At 47.7% G+C, this 19284-nt stretch overlaps 1 protein-coding gene across 2 annotated transcripts in view; it reads right to left on the bottom strand.

Annotated features, from left to right (window-relative positions):
* The window catches only part of VCL (vinculin), a 319126-nt gene that overhangs the window by 189764 nt on the left and 110078 nt on the right, over positions 1-19284 (bottom strand). For both annotated transcript variants that reach the window (XM_085608721.1, XM_085608720.1), the window contains exons 3-5: positions 18051-18201; positions 14338-14446; positions 13648-13770 (exon numbers count right to left, since the gene is read on the bottom strand). In XM_085608721.1, the coding sequence (XP_085464847.1) occupies positions 13648-13770; positions 14338-14446; positions 18051-18201 (383 nt within the window). The remainder of the gene's footprint in view (positions 1-13647; positions 13771-14337; positions 14447-18050; positions 18202-19284) is intronic.

Raw genomic sequence — 19284 nt, 5'->3', positions numbered from 1 at the left:
TTACCAGTGGCAGCCAGCATGATTTGCAGGGCGGGTGTGGGCGCACGAGGGAAGGGGGGGGGCCCCGTAAAAAGAAAGAAACACTTACCTTGCCATGCCGGTCCCGTGTCGCTGCTCTCCTCATCAGACAGAGGCACAGGAAGCACAGACAAGGCTCCATGTCTCTCCTCCTTGCTCCTGGTCTCATCGCGGGACAGGAAGCAAGGCTCCCCTGACCAATCATAATGCTGCAATGTAGAACTGTGATTGGTTTTGACAGTCCTGGTTCGAAGCTCAACCAGAAATGGGGGCCTGGGCTTGTTCTCCACGCAGGCTGTAATGCAGCCTGCATCGAGAATGGGGAAAGTGCGCATGACTGGTTTGGGCATCCCAAGAGGGCAAACTAAACAGACATTGCGCACTTAGGAGTGGGCAAACCACTCCTGCCCTGCCCTGCTCTGAGAGCAGAGCAGCCCCGCCCACTCGCAAAGCAGCTTGAACATAAAATGATAATAACTCAAAGTTCTTACCATTTTAGTTACCTTTACTTTGCAGTGCACTGCTTAAAAGCAGTGGGGCGATGCCCCTCCGCCATAGCGGAGGAGCCGCCCCTGAATATCTAGTCGGCTCCATCCAGTCTGCCCTTTACTAGACCAAGCCTACCTTCCCTAGTCAGGTGCAGTAAATTGACTCTAGGTGACTCCCAGTATCAGAGCTCTATGGAGAGTCGAGGAATAACCAGTGGCAGACAAATGTCCTCGCCATGTGCATTGCAGTTTCATAATTTCTAATTTAGTGCTTGGAGGCCCCCTCCTTGTGATGGAAGAATGCATCTTAAACCCATTAGCAATTGATACCATGCTCCCGCTGTTCTATGTTAAGAAAGTTTATCTGTTTGAGTTAGACATTAAAGCTTTTTTGTTTTGGTAATCGCAAGCCACTAGCTATAGCCCTAGCCTCATGTCTTAACAGGACCCAATGTGGGATGAGGATCTCTTGACCTGTATCCTTTATTGACTGCCAAACTTTTCGTTACGGATTACTACCCATGACTGAAAATCAAACTAACCCAAACTCCCGGGACAGTACCATAACTGCCTTTTGTCCAATCAAACCTAATTAAACAACAAGTCCTCTCCCCAGTTTCAGAGGAAGAATTTAAGGCGGTGACCACCACCGTCATAGTTCACCTCCACAGTGACTGCCTGCCATCTCCTTTTCAGATATGTAAATATGAATTATTGCCAGTTAGACATTAAAGCTTTTTTGTTTTGGCCATCGCAAGCCACTAGCTACATCCCCAGCCTCAACAGGACCCAATGTGGGATGAGGAACTCTTGTCCTGTATTATTTATCGACTTCCAAACTTTTCGTTAAGGATTACTTGGGGAGAGGAGTTGGCCTAACGGCTAGGGCGGTCGACCTCGAATCTGGGGAACTTGGTTCGAGTCTCGGCAATGACGCTGAACATCCTTTGATTATGGGCAAACCACTTAATCTCCCCGTGCCTAACAAAAATGAATGTGTCCTCATGTAATGCAACTGGTGCTTTGTAAAGCGCACGGATACCCGATTCAGGTCAAGTTCGCGCTATATAAAACTCTATAAAAATAATTACTACCCATGACCAAAATCAAACTACCCCAAACACCCGGGACAGTACCATAACTGCCTTTTGCCCAATCAAACCTAATTAAACAACAAGTCCTCTCCCCAGTTTCAGAGGAAGAATTTAAAGCTGTGACCACCACTGTCATAGTTCCCCTCCACAGTGACTGCCTGCCATCTCCTTTTCAGATATGTAAATATGAATTATTGCCTTTGGTCCCCTCCCCTCAGCAGGGGGCGCAGGACCAGGGCATTCTCCTATATCGGTGGCGTCAAGTAGGCCATCTGCAGTTCTGTGAATGACAGTGGGCAGCTCAGAATCTTCACCCAAGGAGCAGTCAAAACCCGAGCCAGTGCTGGGGTCCACAAGGATTAGCGTTCGCTCACTAGTTGGCGATTCGCCACTCGGCAAAGTGTTTACTGCTTTGAAGACTGCTGCTCTCTCAGTTCTGGCTTGGCTGTGTGTGGGGCATTTTACATTGCTGCACCTCTGCCGCTTTGGGGGCTGGAAATTCAATGGTCCATGGTCTTTCCCCGCTTCATACAGTTCAATCCAGCCCCACGCCACCTTGGATTCGGTGAAGAAATGGGTTTTAGCTCTTAACACTTTTTACACCACTTTCAGTTTTGCAGGGAACAGCTGCAATGGTCCTGACTTGTACAGGTGCATCCCGACTTTCAGGAAGGATACTCTATTTTGCTCTACTGCCACTTTGTAATCCTGAAAGATGACCGAGCTGTCCTCAACTCTCATTTGCCCAGTACTCAAGTTTTCTTTGAAATAACATCCCGGTCTCGGCAATGTAATAAATGTGTCACCACTGGCCACCGCAGAGAATCCAGAAGCGGTCGTTGAGTTGATACTGTAAGGATCCTATTGTGTGCATAAACCCTAGAGAGTGCCAGAGGTGCCACCCCAGTCCTACCACTCTGATATTGTTTCACCTAGAGTGCCCCTCAGTCTCCTCTGCTGTATACTCCAGGAACCACAGTCTATCAATTAGGTGTTGTACCTCTGTCTGTAAAGCAGACGTTACAGTTTTTTTTTCTTTTTGGTAAACATAGTTTACCCCGAAACCGGAACCCCGCATGCCATTACAATGCAGTTGTTACAACGACAGCGTTGTTACAACGCATGCCATTACTCCGCAAGTCAGAACGACGACTTGCTCTAGGGGTCAGAAGGTGTTGGATTTAAAATCTAACATCTTCCCTACTGTTGCACAGACTGGAGTTGGAATAGTAAATTATAGTATTCCAACATCCAGCGCCCCCCTAGAGAAAGTCGTTGTTCCGACTTGCGGAGTAATGGCAAACGTTGTTACAACGCGGTAATTGTAACAACCGCATTGTAATGGTATGCGGGGTTCCGGTTTGCGGGAAAACGAGACATATTCGTTTGCCCATAGGTTGAAACCTCAATTCCTTGAATGATATCCCCTTTACTTAAGCAGGGCTCGATCATTTGCTCTGTGGTCCCGATGTACTCTTGTTATTCAACTCTATTCAACTTGCCCAGATTTTAAAAAGGTAAAAGGATGTGAATCTGGGTGGTGCACAGATTGGCAAGAATTGAACCAAAGATATACTGATTGGCAGACTTTTTAAAAAATGAGTAGGAGTATAGCAGCTTAGGTTTTACAAGACAGTTGGGGGATAGATCAAGCTTTGCTTGATTTACTAGAGTGAGAAGTTTGAAGAGGGTTCTGTTTTTGACAGAAAGAGAACCAGCTTGATGATGAATGGATACAATGGGGGTGTGCTATGGAAATTGACAAGGTTTTTACCTGCAAATGTAAGATCTTGTCAGGAGGAGAATGATTTGAGAGAGGCCCACAAGTCAGTTATCATAATTGTGCCATATACTGAATAAATGTGAATAATCAGAGAATTGGCAGTCGAGAAAGGGATGAAAATTGTGGACTGGTGTAATGTTAGGTGCTTGACATCATCTCTCCTACGAAGGAAAGAAGACTCCTTAAGAATAGGAGGATCTACATATAACACCAGGTTTTATGCTGGAAGTAGTAAACTTCATGGTGTATGAAAGAAAACAGAGGGTGTTAGGTAGGGAAATGGGCTCAGATCAAGAAACAATGCAAGTCAAGGATGGAAGTAGTTTTAGTTCTAACGTAACTGGGGGAAAACTTTAACAAAGAGCAAGCACGATGAACAAATCCCAACCTGTTGGGTCAAATTCATTTAGAAGCAAGAGAAAAGACTCCAGTATGATATGAATCAGGTCTGAGAAATAAAATCGATTTCTTCTGTATGGTTAACCATAGTAATGGAGCATTACATCAAGTAGAAATGCATTTCGCAAAGGAAAGAATGGTCATGTCTATGCAAAATGAGAACAGTTGCAAATATGTCTGGAGTCAAAACAGCTAGGGACGAAAGACCCCACTGATACAAGTGGAGAGAACCGACACCATTTTTGAGTTTTTGATTTGCGGAATCCTCCTGTGTGTGTGTGTGTGTGTGTGTGTGTGTGTGTGTGGGGGGAGGGGGGGGGGGGTAGGGTCTGATCTTGCCAGATGAGATTGGAAGTTCTAAGTTTGAAGAATTTGTCACCCACCTAAAAAGCTGACCGAATGGGTACCCAGGTCACCAGCCTGAATGATTCCTTCGGAAGGAACAGATTGTCAAGCTCTACTCTATGGCTCTACGATTTAAAAACCTTGACACTGCCACAAGGAAGTCTTAAAACACTGTTTGGAAGTCAGGAAGGAGAAAGGTGAGTCATGAAAGAAGAGTAAAAAAAAAAAAAAATGTTCACAGGCATTAGACAAAGACCTGTCAGATGGGAATGTGGGAAGCCAGCTTTGCATCCATTCTTGTAAAATGTAGCAATATCCTGGGAAACGGGTAACTTTTCATCTGTTCCCCAAACATGGCTCCTGCTGCAAAATATTTTTGGAAACTTTTTCTTGCTTTCTTCTTGAGGTGAGGGAGGGCCTTTCCTGGAATTTCACTGTATGGTGAAAATCGAATCTGTTCTAGTTACTAAAGCATGAAGTAGAGGGCACTTCAAAGGGCCATGTACCTGGTTTGGCTAAGGTACCAGCCAATGATTTGGCAGCTAGGGCATCCAACAGACTTTTGGCTTCCTGTTTGTGGATAGACACTGCAAACAGTGTCTTCCCAAGTCTTTTTCCAGGGCCTTCAAAAAGAGGTATGATTAGCACCAATGATGGGGTCTCCATCTACTCATACATTCACATCCCAGGCTTTTATGTCCACATGACAGAACTGGGCAGCATCAGTGCCTTTTGCTCTCCTCTAAGGCGGTCTTGAAGTACCCTAACCTATGATGAGATAACTAGTATGAAGCCAGGCCCAAAAGATGGGTCTCAGTTTCCATCGTGATTCCCCAAATAGAGGAATGCCCAAGTATGCCTATGGATCGAGCGTCAAGTGCATGTAGGCAAATCCATGCATTTACATACACTCACGTGAACCTTTTAAGAAACCGAAGGAAGATCTCTGATCGATGGAGGCAGATATGTTGATACCGAGAAGCCCAAAAACAGATTCCTACCTTCCTGCTCAGCTAGGCCACAGTGGTGTTTTTTAGGCTTCTGACCTCCCGCATTCAAGAAACAATAGAGGGAAACAGTCTAATAACAGAAAGCACAAAACCAGGGTGGAACTATGTGGCATCTCTTGGAGCCAACGATTACAGGCAGAGGTCATTACAAAACCACAAGCATTTGCAAAGCCTATCGATCTAGGCTTTTAAAAGCAATGCAGACAGGCTGGCTTTGCAGAAGCTTTTTTCCCTCAAAAAGAAATAAGATACTTGCTTGGCAATGTCGAAAAAAGCGCTACAACATGTACATGTGACATTATGCATGCCCTCATATGACCCATGATGCTAGGGGCCCAGCATGCTGACGTGCATCACCATGCATGCGCCTGCATAAAGCAGGAGGAGGTCACCCATTTTTTGTATTTACAGTTGCAATCTATCTTAGATAGATAAATAAATAAAGTAAAATCTGCACAAAGGCCCCCTCAAATTCTTTACATTATGAACAGTGGTAGGTTTTGGTCCCTTTGACGAAAGCCAAAAGTCATCACTCCACATCTACGTCTGCCTAACGTAGATAAGGATATCTGTTTTCTCTTCTTTCTGTTTTCATATATGGTATGCCATCCAGTGTTGAACATTTGTAAGACATTCCCGTAAAGTGGTAGCACTGGTACTGGAATCTCCATCCACCGCTAAAATCTGTGCATCGTTTGCATACATTAGAGCAATTAGGCCAAATGATTAAGTCATCTGGGCAAGTGGACCCATATTTAGGTTGAATTATAACAGAGAGAGCATTCACCCATGGGGCACTCCACGGGACAAGTGTGGCCCAAGTTCGACCTAATCAGTTAGAAAGCTTTTAAGCCTATCTAAGGCTGTACCCCTGATACGGAAACCAACTAGCTGTGCTAGTTGGATGTGTCAGCAGCATTTGATACCATCAACCTACAGGATCAGCTACACAGGTTCATTTCAATTGGTACAGTGTTGTGCATGATCCAGTAGTGATGTGATAACACTGTGTGCTACATCCTGCTTGAAATCCTGCTAGAGTAGGATGAAGCAACGCATGGCATACGGCACCGTTCCAAGCCTAGAGTCGTTCCACAGTGATGCACCAAGATTCTATCCCAAGGATTCCATAAGCCAGGGTGTTTACCCATACACCCCCCCCCCCCCCCCCCCAGCTACTCACAACCAGTCCACAACAGGTACCTTTAAGAGGAATGAGGGCAGTTTGTGCTGGTGTATCCAAGAGTAGCAAAAGAGCAGTGTACGCTAGTTCTGGGTTACCTGTGATGGTCACTTAAGAGCTGTATGCAAGTGCCTTATTTCATTACTAAAGACCTAGATTAGTGATGGCGTACTAACGATAAGCACAGTAACGCACTGTAGATTTGGAGACCTGCACGAGCGCACAAAGGAGCTGTATATACCTCCACTGAAATGTAAGATAACAAGGACCTGTGCAGGTAACTGTTAAGATCAGCAGCAGCTGCTATGGGGCCGTGGTGGTGAGGCAGGCGGAGAGGAGTTACCTGGCCGCCGCCTCTCTTCCGGTCCTTTTACTTCTATGAGACAGGAACAGGAAGGAAGAAGGAGTAGTTTCTTTTCTGTAACTCCAGTTCTGTAGTAGGGGTATCTCTGTTATAGTCATAATCTAGTGAATAGTCCCGCCCATGTGCGTGGACCCCGGAGCAATAAAAAATAATCTCTAAAGGTGACAAATCATGCAGCCCTGCATACACCTTTAAGTGAGAATTTAATTTAAAGACAGATAATGCAGCCTATACCCACAGGCTACACTGTCCAGTACTTCAACTAGAATTCCACCAACATCCACAAACAGCACTGCCTGTCCAGCTTTTCTCCACATAGGAAAAAACCCTGCCTCTACCAGCAAAAGCCTCTGGAATGATAGAGAGGAAGGAGTGGACAGACAAGCCCCATAGGCTGCCACTATGTGGCTTAGAACAGGATACTGTGCCTTTAAGAAAACTTTCCAGATTTCCAGAACTTTCCCCAGTATCCCAGAATGCCCAGCAGGTCCCATTTACTTTCAGTTCTTTTTGAAGGCGTAGCACGCCAGACCTGTAGCATTCTTCATATGAATTATCTCTCCACCGGGGAGGAGGGCGGGCGCTTATGACTATAACAGAGATACCCCTACTACAGAACTGGAGTTACAGAAAAGAAACTACTCCTTCTGTAGTAGGGGATCTCTGTGTATAGTCATAATCTAGTGAATAGAATGGCAAGCCCATCCCCACACAACAACAGCGGTGGAGAACAACAAGACAAAAACCACTACTGTGCGAACAAATTTCGCAGCGAAGCCTCCCCAACCTGAGCATCTGCCCTGGCATCCGAGTCCAGACAGTAATGCGCAGCAAAGGTATGGACCGACTTCCAAGTGGCCGCCTTGCAGATTTCTGCAATAGGAACATTACGCAGCAAAGCCGTCGTGGCAGCTTTGCCCCTGGCGGAATGAGCCTTAGGCTTACCCCCTAAGGTCTTATTAGCCTTTTGAGAACACAATTGTATGCAGGACACAATCCACCGAGAAATGGACTGCTTAGAGGTCGCAAGACCAGTCCTGACTGATCCATAATTAACAAACAATTGGTCAGACCTACGAATATCCTTGGTCTTATCCAGATAAAATTTCAACACCCTCCGAACATCCAGGGAATGGAGAGACCTTTCCGCTGGCGAAGAGGGATTCTGAAAGAACGTAGGTAAAGTTATGGTCTGGTTGACATGAAAGTCAGAGATAACTTTAGGAAGAAATTCAGGGTGAGTACGCATCACAACCTTAGCAGCATGAAATACAGTATAAGGTTCTTGACAACATAATGCCTGAAGTTCACTCACCCTGCGGGCCGATGTAATGGCCACTAGGAACGCCGCCTTCCAGGATAGGTGCTGCAATGAAGCCTTGTGAATGGGTTCAAAAGGCTCCTTCATCAGTCTGGACAGCACCACATTCAAGTCCCAGGAAGGCGAGGGAAGTCTGACGGGAGGAAACACTTTCTTCAAGCCTTCCAAAAAATCCTTGACCACAGGGATCTGAAAGAAGGAAGTCTGAAGGGCATTTCCTGTAAGCAGTCAAAGCAGCCAGATGAACCTTAATGGATTGGAAATTAAGGCCAGACTGCGCCAGATGTAAAAGGTACGGAAGGATGACATCTTCCTTACATGTCGTCGGATCAAAGTTCTTGGACTTACACCAGATACAGAACCTCTTCCACTTGTAAGCATAGGATGTCCTAGTGGAAGGTCGTTTAGACTCCTTCAGTATGTCCATACAATCGTCTGGTAGATTCAGATGGCCATATTGCACTATTTCAGGAGCCATGCCGCCAAACTCAAAGACGAGAGGTTGGGGTGCACCATCCGTCCCCCGAACTTCGTGAGAAGGTCCGGCCTGCACGGCAACCGCATGTGAGGAAGGAGAGACCGGTGAAGTAGGTCCATGAACCACCACTGCCTGGGCCACTCCGGGGCGATCAGGATCATCCGCGCCCTGGACTGGGACAGCTTGATGAGCACTGCCGGAATCAGGGGAATGGGTGGAAAAGCGTACAGAAAGCTGTTCGACCAATCGATCCATAGCGCATTCCCCAGCGTCCCCCGCTGGTAGTACCTGGATGCGAAGTCTCGGCATTTGCTGTTTTCGGCGGTGGCGAACAGATCTACGTCTGGAGTCCCCCACCTTGCGAAGACTTCTCCTAGTACTTCGTCGTTTATGACCCATTCATGGTTTTCCTGAATCAGCCTGCTCAAGGCGTCCGCCTGAGCATTCTGCACCCCTGGCAGATGCGTGGCCATAATCGTCAGTCCTCGGGCCAGCAGCCAGCGCCAGATCGCCTGCGCCTCCTGCGACAGAGTGCGCGATCTCGACCCCCCCTGCTTGTTGAGGTAATACATCGTGGTTGTATTGTCCGTCTGTATCAGCAGCGAGTTGGTCTGGAAGGACGGAAGGAAGGCCTTCAGTGCCAGGAAGACCGATATGAGTTCCAGGAAATTGATGTGGTACGTCGATTCCAAAGCAGACCACTTTCCTTGAATCTGCAAGTCCCCGGAATGCGCTCCCCAGCCCTGGAGGGACGCATCCGTCACGACACTCGTCGTGGGAATGTCCTTGTTGAAGGGAACCCCCTTGAGGAGGTTTTCCGCCGAACACCACTACTTCAGAGACTGAAGAGCATGCAGCGACAGTCGTATCTTGTCGTCCCAAGAGCCTGTCCTCTGATCCCACTGATCCTCCAAGCACTCCTGCAGTGGTCTCATGTGTAGCCGTGCGTGAGGCGTGAGGAAGATACAGGAGGCCATCGATCCCAGTAGAGAAGACACCTTCCTCACTGTCATCGATGGAGCAGTCCTGAGGTCCTGAGCCTTCCGAAGGAGTGATAACCGTCTCTCCTCCGAAGGAGACACGCTTGCTGACCGCGTATCGATGGAGGCTCCCAGGTACTGTATGCACTGGACCGGAGTCGGGACCGATTTGGACATGTTGACGTGTAAGCCCAGCTTGTGCAAGAGAGCGCACGTCCATCGGAAGTGATCTTGCGCTTCCGAGAAGGATGAAGCCTTGATCAGCCAATCGTCCAGATACGGGTAGACAAACACCTTGTTCCTTCGCAGATGTGCCGCCACCACCGCCATGCACTTCGAGAAGGTCCTGGGCGCAGACTTTAGCCCGAATGGCAGTACTGTGTATTGATAGTGATTGGCGCCGACTTGGAATCGCAGGAACTTCCTGTGCTTCCGTGCTATGGGCACATGGAAGTACGCATCCTGTAGATCTATGGCACAGAGCCAGTCTCCCCGTTGCAGCTGAGGGTAAATCTGGTGCAACGATAGCATGCGAAACTTCTCTCTGCGAATCCATTTGTTTGCCTGTCGTAAATCCAGAATGAGGAAGAACCGAGAGTAAAGACCTCTTCCCCTTTGAGACAGAGGTACCTCTTCTACCGCCTTTTTTCTCAACAAGATGTCTGCCTCCGCCTGGAGCTCTCTCAGCTGGAACCGAGAGCTGACCGGCGGAATCGCTGGAGGCGGGCTGATAAACCGAAGACTGTATCCATTGCAAACAATATTCAGCACCCACTTGTCCTGAGTAATTTTTCTCCACTCTGCCGGAAAAAGTTGAATACTTCCCCCCACTGGAGTGGGTAACGGTTGAGGGGGAAGTAGCCGCTCAGGGCCGAGACCCGGCCGGGCCCTTGGTAGTGGTAGTCGCCTGCTGGCCTCCTCTACCCCTCTGGCGATTCTGGAAGGGCTTCCGGAACTGCTGCTGTTGGTGCTGCTGCTGTCCCGAACCCTGCCCACGCCCTCTGCCCGAAGACCCGAACCGCCTCTGGAACGGGTGCTTCTTCTCGGTCTTCTCCAACCCGACGGCCGTCAGGGTTTCCGCCTCCGCCTTCATGCGGGCCATCTCATCATCCGCATGTTTCCCGAACAGGGTTTCCCCCGAAAAGGGCAGGTTGGCCATTCTGTGCTGCGCCTCTGGTTTGAGGGACGTCAGGCGCAGCCACGAAATGCCGCCTCTGGTGGACGCCATGACAGTAGGCGTGGGCGGCCAACAAGGATACATCCGCCGCCGCGCCGATCACCTGATTAGAAACCAGCATGCCTTCGCACACTGTTTCCAAGAAGTCCTCCTTCCTGTCCCGGGGCAGCAGGTCCGCATACTGCTGCAGGGACTCCCACAGGGCCCGGTCGTAACGGCCCAACAAAGCCCCTGCACTCGCCGCCTTCATGGTGGTGGCGGCGGTCCCACACACCTTCCTGCCCGCAGAATCCAGCCAGCGGCTCTCTTTGTCAGGCGGGACCGTCGAAGGGGCGGTCGCATGTTGTTTCCTCGCCGCCGTCACGATGACCGAATCCGGCTTCGGGTCCACCCTCAAAAAGGTAGGGTCCGACTCCGGGGCCCTATACTTTTTCATGAGCCTGGAGGGGGCGGCCTTCGTCACCGCGGGAGTGAGGAACAGCTCCAACGCGGGTTACACCAGTCCTAGAACCAGGGGCAGTAGAGGGCGAGACAGATGTTTCTTATGAAGTGTCTCGAATATCACGGACGTCGTGGGTGTTGGAACCGTCACCGTGATACCCAACTTTGCTGCCCCTCTCAACAGCACCTCTTGGAAAGAGACCAAATCGTCCACCGGAGACACCCTAGTCCCCGGCGAGTCCGACAGCGTCGGGGAAAAATCTCTGGTCGAGGATCGCGTGTGCGACCTGGACCTGTGCCTCCTACGGCGTCGTCCTGAGTCCGACGATGACCGTCCATGGCTCCGTGATCTTCTCCTCCTGAGAGAGCGGGAGCGCAACCTCTTAGGCTTCGGTCTTCCCGCCGGTCTAGCCGGTCCCGGCGACCGCGGGCGTCGTGCCTTCGGAGTCCCCTGCGGCGGAGTCGGGTACCTCGGAAGGGAAACCGACCGCGGGGGAACCGCCGGCAGCCCCAATGGAGTGCGTGGTAACGACCGAGGTGGGGGCGGCGGAGGCAGTGGCCGCGGATGTGGAGGCGGCGTTGGAGGCGGTGGTGGTGGTGGCGGTGGTGGTGGTGGCGGTGGTGGTGGTGGCGGCGGTGGTGGTGGTGGTGGTGTTGGCGGTGGTGGTGGAGGCGGAGTCGGAGGTGGAGGAGGCGGTGACGTAGGCATCTGAGGAGGCGTATACACCACAGAGTACACCGATCCCGATGACTCTCTTCCTCGACGTCGATCTTCGCCTCGACGTCGACCTGCGCCTCGACGTCGATCTTCGCCTCGACGTCGACCTGCGCCTCGACGGCGACCTGCGCCTCGATGGCGACCTGCGCCTCGACGGCGATCTGTGCCTCGACGGCGATCTGCGCCTCGACGGCGATCTTCTTGACCTCGAGCGTCTCGACGTCGATCTTCTCTTCGACGGCGACCGTCTCCTCTTCACCGACGGCGAACGGCGATTTCCCCTCGACGGCGAGCGCCGACACCGGGTCCGATCTCGACGCAGACTGCTGGAAGGCGCCGTAGACTGCGTCGTCGCCGAAGATGCCGATGTAGTCGACGGCGGCCTATTCAGGCCCCTCGACGTCGACCGCCGACGCCGCTTCTCCCCAGAGCCCTGGGGGGACGGCGAACAGATGGTAGTCATCCTCCTCGACGCCGCCGTCGACGCCCTCGACGTCGACGGGGAGTGGGAACGCTTACTGGTCTTCCTGCCCCTGGGGAGCCCCCCAGAGGCCTCATTATGGGCCAAATCAGCCCCTCCAGACCCACCTGGTGCCTTCAGCCTTCTCTCCTCCAGGATTTAAAGCCTGATTTTCATTCTGTCCCTCAGGGTCCTGGCTGAGAACGAGTGGCAGATATCACAGTCTTCAGGCACGTGGGACTGGGGAAGGCAACCTATACACACCTCGTGTGGATCAGTTTTAGCCTTCTTTCTACCACATTCCGGGCACTTGTCGAACAAGCCAGGCATGTTGACAGTACCAGCCACTAAGCACTTGAAAAAGTGACAAAAATTGACAAAAAACTACAATAAACCCTTGAAAAGGGGAGAGCTCAATGCTCCAGGGTCCTGCTAGCAGGAGCCGGAAAAAAGAACTGAAAGTAAATGGGACCTGCTGGGCATTCTGGGATACTGGGGAAAGTTCTGGAAAGTTTTCTTAAAGGCACAGTATCCTGTTCTAAGCCACATAATGGCAGCCTATGGGGCTTGTCTGTCCACTCCTTCCTCTCTATCATTCCAGAGGCTTTTGCTGGTAGAGGCAGGGTTTTTTCCTATGTGGAGAAAAGCTGGACAGGCAGTGCTGTTTGTGGATGTTGGTGGAATTCTAGTTGAAGTACTGGACATTGTAGCCTGTGGGTATAGGCTGCATTATCTGTCTTTAAATTAAATTCTCTCTTAAAGGTGTATGCAGGTCTGCATGATTTGTCACCTTTAGAGATTATTTTTTATTGCTCCGGGGTCCACGCACATGGGCGGGACTATTCACTAGATTATGACTATACACAGAGATCCCCTACTACAGAATCTAGGCTCCCTAGCCAATCGCAACACTGCTGATTGCAGTGTCGTGATTGCGGGAGTGAGAACCTGGGCATGTTCTCCACCCAGGCTGTAATGCAGCCTGGGTGGAGAACATGCAAAACGCGCATGCCGGTTTCGCCGGCCCGAGTGAGCCGGCCAAACCGTCATGCCCAGTTAAGTGCACATACCACTCCTCCCCCGGCTGGCTGACAGACCCCGTCCCTAATCAAAACTGTGCCAGCTCAGTACTGTAAAAATAAAATGATCACGTTATGTTAGGAGGAGCCGCCACTGCTGATATCAGAAAGGAGCACAGGAACAGTGTATTCTAAAGCTGGGAAATGAGCGCTGAACTCACAGAGCACCATAAACTAGTGCTTAAATTTCATAGACGAGCAGAGGACAGAGTACATTAATGAAAGGCTGGTTCATGTGGTGGCAGTGTAGGTTAGTGCTGAATTACATAAGATGAGCAAAGACAGCAGTGTATGGTACAGCTCCTATACCTGAGATGAGCACGGGGAGCAGTTCCTTCACAGTGTTCATGGAGTTCACCAGCATCACACGGTGCTCCTGGTGAGTCAGCTCCTGTTGCCGCTCGTCAATCATTTTTGCCATTTTGGTCATTCCTGTGTTAAAAAAGTGACAAGAATTCAGCTCGGTCCTTGGCACCCTCAAACTTGCCTTCAGTTCCCCAACTTAAATCTACCTCAGTCTCAGGTCCCATGCTCACCAACACTCTTATTGGGCCCCATCACCCTCTGCCATCTCATCAGCCCCCTACCACAGGCTCGTAGTCACCTTCACAAGGCCATTTTTACCTCAAGCACACGGTCTCCTGGGCTCTCAGCCCTGTTTCCATCCCCTCTCTCAGTCTAGTCACAACATCCCTTGAAGCACTTTGGTATGTATCTACCACCTTTCTTTTTGCATCATTCTTTCATTATAACCATTGCACCCTGCAACCAAAGGCCATTCTCTTAATCCTTCACCACTCACTCACAAACCCAGCTCCTCACACACTACCCAAGCTCCCCTCACACACTATCCCAACTGCCTCTACACCGTAGCTATCAAAAATCCTACCAATGACCATCACATTAGTTCATTCAGTCCATCACTGCAGTCTACCTTGCCATTCATAGCAGCTGAGTGTCACACTGGCCTTGGGGCGCCTCGCTGTCCAGTTCACTCACCAGGTCCCAGGTTCTTGGTGTAGGTCACTAAGTCTTCCATGCTCTCCACTACCTCTGCCACAGTGAGGTACTCCAGGATCCCTTTACATACACGAATTATTTTACGTACCTGGAAGAGGTAAGAGTGCAAAATGTCGGTGAAGTAAAGTAGACCCTCCACAGGGTCTTCATTAAAAAAAAATAATAATAATAATTCACATAATAAACCGGCAGCCTGCCTGCTCAGGATTTTAACATGCAATGTGAAAATAAAAACTATTTTTTCCAGTGCCAAACCAAGAGTCAATTTCTAAACAAGCAACGCCGTTACCAATTAACCAACACCTCTATCAGAACAGCAGCAAGCATATCCAAAGCAGAACGCCCACTTCAACACTACCAGAGAACATCTCTGGCCCTCACTCAATACGGTCCAACTCTGCTCACTGACTTTTAGAGTCAGACTTCAAGAAAATGTTTTGTACATAGCACTTTATTTGTTTTATAATAAACAAATAAAAGTTTGCGGGGGAGAAAAGTATTTGCTATTGATTTGTGTGATTACATTGACACATTCTTGTATATGCTTATCTTCCAACATTCTCCCCCAACTCCCTCCATCCACCAGTCAGTCACTCCACCACTTCATCACCTCCTCCCTAAAGAGTGAATTTACTACAGAGAATTTAAAAAACAATGTTTCTTGCCCACATCTGAGAAGGATTCGAGCATCTCATAACTTGAGGTTACACAATTCAGACACCTATCCCATTCTTATGAGGGCGTAACATAGCTCAATTTAAATAAAAGATTTACTGCCAATACCCATTATAAGAAAATACACTTCCTCTTGGACATCATCCATGTCTGGCTGCCATGTGCAAAGCTTTATAGCCCATGTTCATAAGATGGATTGATTGTCTGTTCCATGACCAGTATGTGCAACCTTTTTTATTGCCCACTCAGTATAGGATTGCCTGCCCCAGTCTTTTTATTTTCAGTGAGAAGTGCTTATGTTCATGTGTCAATATTACATAACAAATTTCAAGCAGGCTTTGTGATTTCCTTGAGGGCACCATCTCTTGAGCCTCCAGGAACTAGCACTATTTATCTTTCTTTGCCTTAGGTCTTCCCTTCAGAAAATATTACAAATGGAATATGTCCATCATTTGTCTAGGACACTACTTTCTCCTTTATTCTTGCTAATAATTGCAAGTAGTGTGTGGAACATACAGAGTAGCTTCTTAAAAGTGACATGCCAGAGAACATGATTTTATAATGTGCCTTGTTATTATTGCCCATATTTCATACTTTTTTTTTTTACCTAGGTCTGCCCAGAGTCCCCCATCTTTAAATTCTAACTTCTTCATCTCTACCATTGGCCCAACACAGTGGTGGGAGATCAGAATTTTATAGAAAGCTGATGCAAGTCAATTACAGGGGAGACGAGTTTGCCTAACTCATTTCTCAAACCCTGTGGGCTCTTTAATTGCTGCCATTTAGCATTTTGAAGAGTAAAATCCATTATTTCATCTTAATCTACTCATATCGGGTCAGTTTCTGGGATCCCAAATACTTTCTTAAAAGTCTTAAACAATATTAAAGCTCTTTTACAATCCATCCCTGGGACTGTATGGCAATTACAATCAAATAGCTCTTAAAAGGACCCTTAGGGATAGAATGGCTAAGGTCCTTTTTGCAAAAGATAGGGGTTTACGGTGAAGGGAATGAGGTCAGCGTTTCAGATTTCTAAACTCCCCAGATTATGACTATCGTTTACAGTTTCATATCTATAGGTGTTGAACCTACTAGACACCTACATGCCAACCCCAAATCTGCTATGACTAAGCAAATTTCCTGAATCATTTATTTCTAATATGATCTATTTGAATTATTTTGGTTGGTACAAAAATGTACTTTTATTCTTGCACGTCAACAAATATTTAAGGATATTTTAAACAGTTGAAAGTTCACAACACTAAACTGCTGTCCTTGTGTTGTACCTGCATTAAGAAGGGTGGTGCCTGGCACCTACACTGCGGATGGAGGGGTGTTTGTAGGCTTAGTGGAGGTGCTATTAAGTGATAATCATACTCAAAAAGAAAAAACAAGAACTCCATGACAGGCAGCCTTAGCATCTACGTTGATTGAGAACTCGCATACTCATGCGGCAGTTCCAATTAAATACATTTCGCAGTGAGACCTACCCACGCCTATGATAAACATACCAGCGCTGCCTCACTAGGCAACCGCTTCCTGAGTCATGGTCCTGTGGCTTCCTCTGGCTCAACAGAGGGGAAACAGTGAGGTGCATTAGTGGGAGAGATAGGCTGGACCGGCAATGCAGTAGGAAGTGTGATGGTTGGACAGCACTGCAGGATAAGAATACAAGACATCCTTGTCACTGAAGACGGAAGGGGCTGTGTTCTGCATCATGAAATTAGGCAAGACAATTGGCCTGGTTGCACAAAGCAGCCCACCACCTAGAAGCACATAAAAGGATGGCAATGTGTCAAAACTAGATACAGTAGATACAGACCTTCTTATAGGACTGTTTGCTCTAAGCAGCTTAGTACGATCACTGAAAGGGGTGTGAAGGCCACAGGAGTCAGGCAGCTTGGTCTTCTTCTCTTAAGAAGCAGCCCAAGATCATCACATTTTATTCTTACTTATTTGATAAGGCCGAACACCACAACCATCGCCTGCAGCCGATGCAGCACAGCAGTGACAATTGTGACTGTAGGTGAATGGGGAACATTCTCCTTGTGTATGACTGCCAGTATGGCTGCCAGTTTTACTTGTTTTCACCACAAAACAGAGCTCTGTCCCTTCAGGCTCTGTACTTGGTAACTTTTTGATTGACTGGGCATTTAAAAAGCGCAGTACCTAGAAAGGGTGTCCTCACACTAAGCTCACAGGAAACAAACGGCTTAATTAAGGAAGATTCAAAGGGAGTTTCAGTATTACTAGGTAAGTTCGGAGTTAATTCAAAAAAGAGAGATTGGAGGTTGTCCTGCGAAGGTCAGTTGGAAGTTGCTTCTGGGCTTTAGCTGCCACATGACTAAAAGAGTTACCATTAAAGATTTAAAAAAGCACAAGCAAATCTACTCACAGGCACTGACTGCAGTGTGAGTTGGTAGTTTCAGGGCCTAAATTTCCCTTTGAATTTGTGTACACTCATAAAATATATGATTAAAGGCATTCACTAAATCATCTCCACCCTTTCTCAACCCAGGAAAAGGTCAGAAAGTTTCTTCTGACTTGCCCTGGGAGGAAAAGAAATAGAAAAACGTATTGTCCTTGACCACAAACAATATTTGTGCTGAACATTGGGCAATAGGAATTGCACAACTCTAACCATATAGACTTAAGTCCCGCAAGATATCCTTCAGTGCCCCAGGATGCACAGCACTGTCTTACAAAAGGCCCAGCTTTAGTCTGGACCTCCAAGTGGTGGAATGCCATGCCAGGTCATCAGCCTCTTCAAGATCTCCCATCTAGAGCTAACAAGGAGGCTGTTGCGGATGGGTCATCTATCTACAATTCTGCTGGTTTCCTCTGTGGCAGTCAGGCAGTGATTCAGGTAAAGAGGCGAACAACCCCACATAGCTTCACAAGTCTAGCACAATGTCTCTTTCCAATACGGTTGACTAAACCACAAAAAAGAAAATAGTTATGGCCTTGAAGGTATAAAAAGCAGTCATCAACCCATAGCACCCGGCCTCATCACTCACCTCGGCCTCATCAAATGTCAGCAGCAAGTCAGATGTTCCAGACAGGATTCCTCTGGAACCATCTATGAGGTAATCTCGAGCAGGGACAGAGTAGGGATCCGCATGCAGCATCTGGGCAGCCTGTACAAGCTTAGTGCAGGCATTCTCCACCCTGTAATAGGAATAAAAAAAAGTCAGAGACTATATTACCAATTCCAGTGTTAGAGTTACACCACCTTTCACAGTGTACACCAGCGTAATATTATTGACGATCACCCTGAATACCACAAATAGCAATCCCAATGCCTAACCCTCTGAATGTACAACAAAAATCACCATCAATGCCTTTTACCCGGAGCGCAACACCAGAGCACTATAAACAGTGCCACTCAACCTGTGTACTCGGAAACCTTCTAGGAGTCAGCCCAAATATTCCCACTTCACTTGGGCTAAATATATATCAAGCAACAAAAAGTATATAGTGATGAAGGAACACATTTCTGAAAGTATTTAACCTTACAGATTACCTTAATTAATCATAGGTGCTTTTCATACTTCTAGCAAATTTATTTGCAGTGTTTCACTCAGGGTTACACTTAACACCTTTCGCATGTTTTATACATTTTGTTTAGTGTCACACATAACATTTATATACACAGAAAAAGACATCAAATTTACATGTACATATACTTGACCATAAACAAACATACAATACATAGAAAATATTTTATATATTTATTCTATACATATATTCTTGTCACTCTTCTCGTTCTTCCTATCAATTAATCAGAAGTAGCTGTGTTTTCTAATTCCTACACAGTCTACTAATGGAGGTAGAATATATGTGGCGCGACTTCAAAATAACCAATTTTCTCCAGGTGTATCGCTGTGTGCGCCACAAGTCCTTAGACCATTTATAAGAGAAAGGGCTCCTCCAATACAAATGTCTGTCGATACATTTCGGCTTTCTTATTCCAGCCTCTTCAGGACAAATGAAAAACGAGGTGTCTGTAAGCAAACATATGTACAAACTTAAAAGCAGGCGAATTAGCATCTGTTTGCCTTCATAGACACAAATAGAGATTCTTTCACAGAACTCCACAGCACGCCGTGTGAGTTTCTATGTATAGGATATATATATATCCAAACAAAACTCCTCCAAGCAGAAGAAGCAGAGGCCACACAGGGGAATCCTTGAGAAGCTCTTTATTGGACCATCAGGGTATAATGCATTTCGGCATGGGGCATGCCTTCA

Source organism: Triturus cristatus, chromosome 1_2 (genome assembly GCF_964204655.1).
Source record: "Triturus cristatus chromosome 1_2, aTriCri1.1, whole genome shotgun sequence".
In the NCBI taxonomy this organism is placed as follows: domain Eukaryota; kingdom Metazoa; phylum Chordata; class Amphibia; order Caudata; family Salamandridae; genus Triturus; species Triturus cristatus.
Note: the sequence above shows the minus strand (reverse complement) of the source record. Positions and strands in the feature narration are given on the sequence as shown.